This window comes from Canis lupus, chromosome 27 (assembly GCF_011100685.1).
Source record: "Canis lupus familiaris isolate Mischka breed German Shepherd chromosome 27, alternate assembly UU_Cfam_GSD_1.0, whole genome shotgun sequence".
Classification (NCBI taxonomy): Eukaryota; Metazoa; Chordata; class Mammalia; order Carnivora; family Canidae; genus Canis; species Canis lupus.
Window position 1 is genome coordinate 24,130,117 of NC_049248.1, and position 12,231 is coordinate 24,142,347.

Below are 12,231 nucleotides of genomic sequence, written 5' to 3' on the forward strand. Positions count from 1 at the left end.
ATGTGATAATTATTATTATCACAATAATTATAATTGTGATAATTAATCACAATTATATTTGTACAGGAAAGTTGTTAAATATTTGGATGTTTATCCCTGAATGCAATCAATCAACTTACGTTTGAGCACCTACTGTGTGCAAGGCACCATATTATGTATAACAGAGAATAAATCCTAAAATAGCTCACAGTTTATCAGGGAGATTAGAATGAACTCAGAGAAGGCTCCACAGAAGAAATGAGAGTTGAACCAGACCTTGAAAGACGGGTTGTATTTGGAAAAACAAAGAGCACGGAAAACGTATTCTTATTGGGGAAGACAAAAATAAAACAGAAAAATGCAAAAATCTCAAGTGTTTGAAGAAGGATCAAAGTCAGACAAGTCATTTTGGAAGCAAGAGGAGTTTGGTTGTGATACAGTAGAATATGTTTGGAACAGGTTGTCGGTCAAATTATGGGCTATAACTCAGTGCCAGGCTAAGGGGAATGAGCTTTGTCTTAGGAAATGCTCAGGGTTGTGACATCTTTCATCACAACCTAGATGTGGTTGAAAGCAAAAGTGAATGGCTGGTTCTGAAACAACAAAAGAAATGGAATGATTATCAAAATAAAGTTAAGGGGCAGCCCAGGTGGCTCAGCGGTTTAGGTTTAGGTTCAGGGTGTGATCCTGGACACCCGGGATCGAGTCCCATGTCGGGCTCCCTGCATGGGGCCTGCTTCTCCCTCTGCCTGTGTCTCTGCCTCTTTCTCTCTCTCTGTTTCTCATGAATAAATAAAATCTTTTTAAAAAAGGTATCCTTATAAAATAAATATATAAGTTAAGAAGAAATAAATAACAAGTATACTGATCTATGGATCATTTCAACTGGAGAAGGGCAAACTATTACCACGACTAATGGAATGGCCATTTTGTATCAAGCAATAGTTGGGTGCTTTATAGCAATGATTTTACTCACACCACACTAGTGATAACACAACCACAACGCTGACAGTGTCTGTGGGTGCCTGCTATATGCCAGGCAGAGTTCTCTGCTCTTAACATCACTATTACCTCATTTAATCCTCACTACATCCCTGCCAGGTAGGTGCTAATGTAATCTCCATTTTAAAACAACAAAACAGAGGAACACTGAGTAATTTGCCTAATGTCCTGTGTCACCTCAAATGTAAGTGAGCTGAGGCTCTGAGTGGTTTACTTATTTGTTATCCAAAATTACACAACTAGTATGTGGCAGAACCAGGATTTGAACTAGAAATTTCTGATTGATGCCAAAGCCTGTTTTTTCTATTAAGCTCTGCTGCTTCCTAGACTCAAGATGGTTTCCTCCAAAAAACATTGTCTGTTACCCTATTTCCCTTGTCTTTTCTCAGGTCCCCATCACAATGTCTAACCATTTTCTCTTCAGGAGTTGGAAAAGCTGTTTCTGGCAAGTGCCAGGCAGTGAATACTTCAAGCGCTGTAGAGTCTATGGTTTCTGCAGCAACTACTCAGTTTTGCTGTTGTATCACACAAACAGCCATGGGCAGTATTGAATGAAGGGGTGTGTCTGTGTTACAGTAAAACCTTATTGACAAAAACAGGCAGCTGGCTGAATTTTACCCTCTGACTGCAGATTGTTGACCCTTCTAGTTGCTTAGTGGGCAAAGATTTTCTGACCCCTTTCCACTGTGCTTAAAAAAAAAAAAAAAAGCATTTTCACTTCATATAACTAGGCATCAAGGAGGGGAAGGGTTAATAGAATTGAACTGACCTCTGCTTTTTCAGCAGTGATCCAATCTCTGAAGAGGAAAAGAATTTATATATTATAAATTATATATATATATATAATTTATAAGTTTATAAATATATGTTTATAAATATATATATTTGTAAATATAAATAATATTTATATATCTATAGTATTTATGTAAATGTATCTATAAATATAGTTTAAACCAGAAATAAATTTGGTTTTATTCTCTTCTGTTCTGCAGATGCCTTGCATCTAGAGAGTCTCACAGCAATTCCACGGCTGGAATTGACACTTTTCTCAGGTGTAGCCAAACAAATCCAGGTTTCATGTGAAAGCCCCAACTATGGAGAAATAGAGGATGGTGCTTTGGATGTGACTAGAAGACACAAGTAAGTTAAAAGAGCAAAATATATTTACCCTATTCTTCATGGGTGGCCTATTCCTATTGCCTGAACTTTTAATCACTTAGACTTTAGTATCCTGAGGCCGTAACATGTTTATTAACAGAATTTTTGTGATAGAACTCCTCTGACTTTCTGAAAATTGAAAATTTTAAAACAAGGGTACCTCTATAGTTTTTTGAAGTGACTTTTCTTGTTCTCTGAATTCCCTAATGTCCATTCTAAGATGTAAAAGACAGATTAGGCTGCCTGAAATGTTTCCCAGGTTTTAGGAATATACTCTGTATATGCTAAGTTAACTCATTCAGAGAGGCTTTGATCATATTCTATTCCTTCTTCCTCAAGGTTAATGAGCCTCTGCAAATCCATGTCCCCACACCTACCCTCTCCCGAAGCTCAAAGCTTGTCCATACTCACCTTTCTGAGTCCACAGACTGACCTTCCTTAGGAAAAGTTTCAAAGTGTCAGTGGAGTTCATGAACCCTATCCACCTCGGTGAAATTTCCTTCCTGTATCTAGGGTGAGGAAGCAAGGCTTTGAATTGCAAATTCTTTATTTTCATTTTTGGCTAGATTCTCTCTGGTTTCTGTCCTGTCTCTGCTGAAGGTTGGAGCTCTCTTTCCTTATGCCTTACTAAAACCATGAACTTAATTAGAAATTTGGTTAAGCTGAGGCAGGGAAGGGAAATATTTGGTATCTGCTGGAATTCTCAGTCTTTCCACCTGTAGTAAGGAACTTTGTTTTCTATTGCCAGGTGCCCAGGCCCTAAAGTTGGCCCCCAACCAGGAACGGATCCTTTAGGTTGCATCAGGATGAATGATGACCTAAGGATGGAAGTGAGCATTTGACTATATTTTAACTTTATTTTTAGTACTGCTTTAACTATGTCTTCTTCTATGGGTATATATATTTTTAGAAGTATTATGGGCACTCTTATAGAAAGTAATGAATCTTATACCATAAGACATACATAAATGCATGAAAATGTTAACCATTGATGGCATGAAATTAAAATTCAGTCACTTGGGGGCTTTCAACCCCTTCTGTAGTGTAAGCCCAAGGATATAATGCCGAAGGAGACTTCGGTGAAGTACACTGAACATTTTGCTTAAGAGGCAGGCTGACTTGGGACTTAAAATTCACTAATGACCCCAAGAAGTCTCAGGTATCATTGTCTGTCTAAGAATTGAAATCAAGCCTAGATATCCTTTGATGTGCTGGTACTTTGTAAAAACGCACAAAGTAGAACAATGCCCAGAGAATATTCATTGCTGCAGTTGCGTGCTAGTGGTACTTCTCTCCCCAAAAAACCAAAGCAAAACAACTAAATAACATATCATGTAGGCAAATTCTCCAGGTTCTGGAGGTGTGTATGGAGTGCCTCCCTCAGTCTACAGCTTGAGCTCCATAATTTTCTCAAATGGTACAGACAGTTCTGTTTCAGGATATAACAATCCATCATTCTTCCTTTTTCTTTTAGTGCTTAATTGATATGTAACTTACATATTGAACAGTTTATTCAGTTGTATGATTTTAAATAAATTCACAAAATTTCACAACCATCACCAAAATCAATTTTAGAATATTTCGACAATCCTAAAAAGAAACCTCATGCCCATTGACAGTCTATCCCTATTCTCCCTACCCCCAAACCCTCCCCGAGGTAATCACTAATCCACTTCCTGTCTCTATACATTTGCCTCACCTGGATATCTCATATAAATGGAATAACAATATGTAACCTCTTGTGACTGGCTTCTTTCACTTAGTGCAATGTCCTCAAGGTTCACCCAAGTTGTAGCATGTTATCAGTATTTCATTCCTTTTTATGACTGAATAATATTCCAGTGTATGGATATATCACATTTTGTGTATCCACTCATCGGCTGATGCACTTGGGTTATTTCCATATTTTGGCTTTGTAAATAATGCTACTATGAATGTTAGTGTATAAGTTTTTGTGTACACATATGGGTATTCTTTTGGATACATACCTAGGAGTGAATTGCTACATCATATGGTAATTCTAACATTTTGAAGACCTGCAAAACAAGTTTCCAAAGCGGCTATCCCATTTTCCATTCCCATGAGTAATCGTATGAGGCTTCCAATTTCTCTACATCCTTGTTAACATTTGTCTGGTTTTTTTTTTTTTTTTTTTTTTGTATTATAGCCATCTTAGCAGGTATGAAGTAGTTTTGATGGTTTGGGTTTGTATTTCCCTAATGACAAATGATGTTGAACATCTTTTTGTGTACTTCTTGGCCATTTATACATCTTTTTTGGAGCTATATCTACCCAGATCTTTAATCATTTTAAAATGGGGTTCTTTTTACTACTGAGCTATATGAATTACTCTCATTATTCCTTTAAAGTGTATCTGACATTTTTCTGTTCCTTAATACCCATCCTATTGAGTAGCTAAGAAAAGGAAAGAAAAAGGAAATGAATCTATTTTGCTATTACTTAGCAGTTCTTGTAAAGTTTAATAAAGGAAGTTGGACTTGGAAGCTTACAGGATGTTTGGTTACTAGTAATTTCCCTTTTATCTGACACTGATTTCACCAACAAGGGGGAAGATACACATATCAGTTGTGTACCAGGTACTTTGTGGGAAAGCACTTCCATATGCCATGTTATTAATTTTCTCCACAACTTTGAGTGGTAGGTATTCTCTGCTTTTACAGATGAGACAACTGAAGTTCAAAGAGGTTGAATAACTTGTCTAAAATCACTCAGTTGGTAATTAGTAAACCTGGGATTCAAATTCAGATTTGTCTAATTTCAAAGGATAAGCCTTTCTCACAGCCCCTCATAGAACACTGAATTTAGACCTTTCGATCATAATTACTCATAATTACCTTGAAGGTAGTTTTTTGGCTAAGAAATGTGCCATCTAAAAGGATCTCCTAATCCACCATCATTAGGATATGTGACAGTTTTTTGTCTATTGTCTTGACACCATTAAGAAACAGGAGCTAATAGACCATAATAGAAACTCCTATCAAATGTCCCTGGGCAAATGTACACACACGTTCCCTGAAGGTTTTCATACTGTCTTCTGTGCCATTTCTTCTAGAGTCCCCAGAAACTAGTCTGTCAGCTGCACTTGGTAGCTGTTATCACCACTTCTCACCATTCTCTTTTCAGGTTTCTGTTCCACTGAAGAATCTCTGCAGCCTGTTCACTTCATGATTCACTCTCTCATGCCTGTTTCTTGAATAGACCTTCACTTCCTACCTCTCAAACTCCCCAAACTCATATCTTAAACAAATAGAAAATTCTCCTTAGAAAACAATTATCTAAGCATTCTCATTAATAAGTGCAGGGAATTGGAATGAAATATGAGATAAAAATTATAAAAAACATAATCTGTGTTTACCCCAGTGACCCATAAATTATGGTGTTTTCTTAAGTCTTTGGATTCAACTTTAGGATTTTTGTCACCCTAGAGAGCCTTCATGACGAGCAACTTGATTTAGTTTTCAAGTCCTTTTGTAATCTGGTCACAACCTACCTTTCTATCCTTCCCTGTTGCCTATGTTTATCCCTGCATGTCAGTGAAATCAAGTAATATTTATTGTTGGGATATATCACAAAAACCTGCCGGTACACTTCTCTCTGCCCAGAACACATGCACTTCTCCATTTCTCAAATTCTATTTGACTATTGAGGTCTATTTGAAAATCAGCTCTTCCATAAAACCTTTCTTTTGGTAGCAAGAAGTGTTTACAGTCAAGTATCTCCAGTTGTTCTAGACTGGAGGTGGAAATCAGGATAATTAGAAGTTGAGAAATCAGATTGTTCCCTGTTTCTCTCTCTGTCTAAGTTTGGAAAAGTCATGTCTTTCAGCCCTATTTCCTCATTTCTCAACTATCCCACTCAGGAAAAAATGAGTTTGCTCCCTTCTTTTGGACCCCAGAAACTCTAGTCCTCCTTGTTGTCACCTGTACTTTGGCTGCATTATAATTCTTTGTTTTCTTCTATTTATTTCTGTAGTAGATCAGAAACTTGGTGGAGAGTACCTTTGGCTGGCTCTTAACTGATGTGCATCTAGCACCCTGCATAAATTTGGTATATGGTTGCTGCCTATTAATACCTGTTGAATGCCTATTTGTTTATTCTTATAGTCCCTAAAGGGCCTATTTAAAACATCGAGGCAAAAAAATAATAATAATAAAATAAAATAAAATAAAACATCGAGGCTGAGGACTCAATGAAATCGTTGAGTTGACAACCTTGCCCCCATTATTTTCTGCCTCCTTCTTTGGATTGGTATTCCTGAGAACTTGGGATTTGTTTTTTATTCATCGCCCATATTCACAAAAGCAAATGCATTCTGGTATCCTTGTCAGAAAGTACAATGGGAGGTAAAAGTGAACATCTGTATTCTTAAAAGGATCTTTTTGAGTGAGCAAAGGACTCTAATAAGATTATCGTCTCAAAAAGAATATCTCATAATAAAATAATTTGGGATCCAGTTTTGGACATTCTTGGGGAAAGCAGAATTCCTTTATTGACCCAGAAAATTCATTTTTTCCAGAAAATTCATTTGTTTGGAATATCGTAGTGTAGAGAGAAAAGAAGAAGATGAATTATTTTCAGTCCTTGTCTTTAAAGATTCAGACTGAAATGTTTATGGAAGAAATGTTTATGATATCAGGGAATTGCATCAAAATAATGCAGGCATGGTTTTAGTGGGTAAGAGAATAGATTGGCCACAGGTTGGTAATAGCTAATAGCTGCAGAATGGGTACACAAAGGTGACTTATTCTATTCTGTTACTTTTGTATTTAAAAATTCTTCCAGTAACGACTTTGAATTTTTAGCTACATAGCATTGGCTCTGGAATGAGGCAGGCCTGGATTTAAGACTGGCTCTGTTACTCATTAGCCTTGTGAACTGGGACAAGCCTAACCTCTCTGAATTTGCCTGTGACCCCCCATGAAACAGAGATACTACTTTTCAGGGTTCTTTTGAGGTTTCAAATACATACATACGTATGTTACATGTATGCATACACATATCTGCAATGGCTGGGTTCTAGCCTAACCAGTCCATGAAAAACCAAGTCGGTTGTATTTAGAGAAAAGACAAGTCTTAATTCTGTTTGTCCACTTGCTGCTTAATAGTAAGGCCTTTCTCCTCCATGCGGTCCCTTCTCAACATGTTCAAGAATCTCTAGGGGCATATACCAATATCTCCTAATGTCCTTCAGGTTCCCACCAACTAGGGGGTCCAGGGAAGGTCATGTGACCTCTTGAGAGATTGTGGGGAAAGGAAGCTAGTTTCACCACTCAAATCTCTGCAGTCCTCTTTGTTTGTTATCCCTACCATCCACAGGCCCTCCATGCTGACCTCCTTGAAGCTCTGTGTCTGATGACTCAGTGATGTCTCCCTGGCTGGTGGAGAGATGACTCTCCCTTTTTGTCTCAATACTTCAGAGTGAGGTCCTACTGCGGTGTTAGGTGGACTGCTTGTGATGGGATTGTAAAATTACCCTCTCAGCTTCAAGGCACATAGACAATCCAGTGGGCTGGGAGGAATAATGGTCAGTAGTTGCCTCCCACTACCTCAAGTACTGCGGCTTCCTTCAGTAGCTAGGCCTAGCAGTCCATTTAGCCCGACTTCCTCACCTCTTCTGCACTCTTGGCAGTTTCTCTCCAGGACCAAACTGTCTCTCCTTATAGTCTGTCTTCTTTTCCTTAGGCACCGCTCCAAACACGGAGTCTGAACAGCAGCCCAAATGCCAAACTGGACATGTGCTTAGATAGCTGGGCATGTCCCCAGTTACTCCAAGAATTAAGGAGCTTCATGAAAATTCTGACTATGAAAATGATTATTCTAACTACTTCAGTCTCAGATCTGACCCCACCAAGACACTTTAGAATGCATGCAAAGTACCTGGTTCCTAGTAAACTCAGAAAATAGCAGCTGTAACTATTACCCAGAATCAGAATGATCAGCAGTATAAAGCTCAGAATATACCTTGTCATGAGCATTATGTAGTGTGTAGACTTGTCAAATCACTATCTTGTACACCTGAAACTAATGTAACATTGTGTGTCAACTACACATCAATTAAAAAAAAAAAAAAAGGCACCTGGGTAGTTCAGTCAGTTGGGCATCTGACTCTTGATCTCAGCTCAGGTCTTGGTCTCAGGATGGTGAGTGAGTTCAAGCCCCTTGTTGGGCTCCACACTGAGCATGGTGCCTACTTAAAAAGAAAAAAAGCAGCAGCAGAAGATACCTTGGTACAGTTCGGGATATGGGGATGAATTTCTCTGTTTTACTTGGGCTGTTCAAAAAAAAAGTGTCTTGCCATCCCTTTGAGGTGTTCTTCATGTTATTACATGTTTTTGTCTGAGAAGTGCTATCACTAGGAGGAGGTGAATTATGAGACAAAGGACAGAATCAGTTTTGAAATATCTCAGAAGATTTTCTGGCCATTGTCTGTTCTGTTCTCTCGGGCTGTGTGTGCTGCGGCATTAATAACCTTGGAGAATAAATAACATTGCCAGTTGCAAAATTGGGACATGTAGAAGTTGACTGATAACTGTACTATAAATGAACCTCAGAGTGGTGGGTGTGTCCTGTAGATCTGAGGGTGTGGTGTCTTTTTAGTTACAAACTTATGAAGGAAATTCAGTTTTGTTTAGGTTACAGTAAGCTGTGAGTTTTTGGCATTCAATTTTATATTCCTTCTCTTTTTAGAACATTGAAACTGACGTTGAGTCAAGGGCATTATTTTTAAGTTAGAATGAAATTGGTCTCTATAGACTTTTCTGCAGTTTTTTTCTCAGAAAATCCTTGCTTGAGTCACACCAATCCTCTAAAATAGATCTAATAGCAAAAATTACATTGGTAACGTGAATGTAGCTTACTGGAAGGGTTTCTGATCATAAAATGTATAGATAAACATTTCTTAAAGCACATTCTTTTTTTTTTTTTTAAGTTTTATTTATTTATGATAGTCACAGAGAGAGAAAGAGAGGCAGAGACATAGGCAGAGGGAGAAGCAGGCTCCATGCACCGGGAGCCCGACGTGGGATTCGATCCCGGGTCTCCAGGATCACGCCCTGGGCCAAAGGCAGGCGCCAAACCGCTGCGCCACCCAGGGATCCCTAGATAAACATTTCATCTAAAAAAGAAAAAGATAAAGTAACCCTGGAAAATTATCTATGCCTATTAATTATCCCCATTAATATCTTAAAAGCTATTTCTTATTATTCTTCATATTTTTCTACTTAAATATTGAAAAATACTGGTGTGTTTGTGTGTGTGTGTGTGTGTGTGTGTGTGTGTGGTGTGTGCGCGTGTGTGCATGTGTGGCCTGTGTTTGCTGACCCAGCCCATGGGAGAATATGTCTCACTTTTTTCCATGAGTACCTTGCCTACCCCACCCTACAGTAGATGCTTATTGTCAAAAGCAAATGGGCTGGACCACGGATTTTCATGTAAATGTTATTCAGGTTGATATTTGAATGGCTCAGACAGGAAGAACCCTTTTCCTGCCCTGTGCTATCGACATGTGTTAGTCTCATTGACTTGAACCAATCTTCTTCATGTAAGTAGGTCTGTCATCTGAACTCTCTTTTTCTTGCTTTTAGTCAATTTCTTAACTTTCCTTGGTTTTTAAAATATATCCAGCAGGTTATCTTTTTCATGACCTGCCCAGGTCTTAATGGTTGTTATGTGGGTGTTAGGCTTTCCTATGGGTCTGGGATACTGGTTTGAATAGTGGTGACTTTTGATGCTGGAAAAAAAAGAGCGCATTTGTGGAAAATTTTTGATGAGTTATCTCCCACCCCCACGCCATATGCACGGACACCCTGAAGAGTTATATTTCCAATTTCATTAATTACAGTTCTAAATTTGTTTTTTTTTCTAAATTTGAAAAAAGAAAACTTCTTTGTCTAGTTATATTTGTAAGAAGGGGGAAAATGCTGTTAGATCAAATGTGAAAACCTAGGATTGACATATGTTGTATATTGGGGTGTCTTCTGATAGTGAGATTTATAAAGACTAATGAATTGGAATATCCAATTGCTTACCTTGCAACTGTTCCAGAACAATATAGTAATGTGTGACTAGTAAATATATGACATTTCTCCAAAATTACAGAATTATTACTTAATCCATAAATATTTTATATTTATCAAAAAGCTTCTCATTAAAATATTTCACATATAAAGTACTAAATAGAAGGGCTTACACAGAGCATTATAGTAAATGAGACTTCATTTTTAATATAATGGAGGTAAACTGTATTTCTGAAGTATTTATTATTTTTACTTTGTTTTTTTTTTAAGTTTGTAGAAATAATGTGTTTCCTTTCCCCCCATATTAAAAGCCAGTTTAATTAAACAGAAAATGACTGCATTCTCTTTTATACATCTTAAGTTCAGATATGGATATCTGTAACCCTCATAGGTGAAAGAAGTATTTTTCTGACGAAATTAGCTTTTTAGTGCAATATAATTATTATATATGTATTAATGATAGTACAGTAGTGTCATTTCAAGACATATATAATCAAATTTTTATATGTTATGGGGTGTTAAGTGGGCCTGATTGTTAAATTCTTATTAAGGAATAAATCCTTATTGACTTTTATGAAGTATAATACTTGATGAAACTGAGGGGTATTAATATTTTCTGATTTTTATAGCTTCATTTCTTTTTTTTTTTTTAAGAGATTTTATTTATTTACTCATGAGAGAGACATAGGCAGAGGGGAAAGCAGGCTCCCTCTGGGGAACCTGAGGTAGAACTCCATCCTAGGACCCTGGGATCATGCCCTGAGCCAAAGGCAGGTGCTCAACCACTGAGCCACCCAGTCATCCCTATAGCTTTATTTATTACCTATGTATTGGAATATAGTTAAATAAGACTATATTAATTACTAATACAATCTATTAAATATTTTAATGATAAGGCTATCATCATTTACCTGTAGGTTCTAAAGCACAATTTCTCTTCAAAATGTAATTCAAATATTACCCCACTCTGTTTTGTGCATACTACTTTCCTCCGTGGAATGCTGCCTATAATTTATGATTTATTTTATATATTTGTCTTCCTGACTGGGCCACAAACTCCTCTGGGACAAGGACTGTACTTCTGTGAGTCTCCAGCCTCTGTCTCTGTCACTGCGCCTGGGACAAAGTGGGCTTTCGATGAAAGTTGTTGAATTAAATCAGGCTGATGTCATGAGGGGCTTCAAGCACACAGGGTCTGACTCAAAGATATTTAAAGCAGAGAGAAAAAGAAATAGAATAGAGATGGTCTAACATTGATATGTAGGAAGATTAGGTATAAATTCTTGCTTTGCAAGTTTGTGGATTTTTCTAAACATTAGAGTTGAACATTTTAAATGCTTATGTTTAACTCATCTACTGGTGTAAGACAATAATTGGGAAGTCTCACCAACAGCCTGGGTTAGGGTATCTCAGAGACAGTTCTGTTTATGGTGGAGAGGACACTGTAGTTAGTTGAACTGACGTGACACTACTATTCAGAATACTCCCGGGAAATCACTTTATTCACTGGCTTTACTTTCTTTACCTGAAGTAAGCAAATATTTTCTTGCCAAAAGCCACTTTCAATGGTTGTTGGGAGAATTAAATAAAATGATTTATAAAAGGGCTTCTGTACATTTTAAATTCTGTCCTTATATTGCGTAACTACATATTCTGCAAACTCTTACTAAACCTATATTTTTTGTGATGATAGTCAATATTTTCTGGGGTAGATTCTAAATACTGTGTGTGATACACAGCATCCTTCCATTAAAACCTGTTGCTGGTTTGTGACTGTTAATACGTTCTCTGCTTGATTATAGAATATTGAATGTCTTCATCTTTTCATTGCTTGTGTAGATTTTTGATATGTTCAAATGGTTTCAGTTTTCAATATTAAATTCCTACATAAACCAAATAATAATGAAAATATACTTACTAGAAAAATATTATTAAAGGGTAAACCATGTTCCCACTATATTATTTGAGAGTAAGGAACTAATCAGTCCTAATGTCCTAAAGTTCCCCCTAAATTAGGAACTTTTAATCAAGATTAAGAAGTTCAAATAACACTTTT

General features: G+C 37.1%; 1 protein-coding gene across 3 annotated transcripts in view; it reads left to right on the forward strand.

Annotated features, from left to right (window-relative positions):
• Positions 1-12,231, forward strand: part of IRAG2 (inositol 1,4,5-triphosphate receptor associated 2) — a 53,320-nt gene that overhangs the window by 10,999 nt on the left and 30,090 nt on the right. For all 3 annotated transcript variants that reach the window (XM_038577088.1, XM_038577086.1, XM_038577087.1), the window contains 2 exons: positions 1,974-2,121; positions 2,888-2,969. In XM_038577088.1, the coding sequence (XP_038433016.1) occupies positions 2,946-2,969 (24 nt within the window). In that variant the 5' untranslated portion in view covers positions 1,974-2,121; positions 2,888-2,945. The remainder of the gene's footprint in view (positions 1-1,973; positions 2,122-2,887; positions 2,970-12,231) is intronic.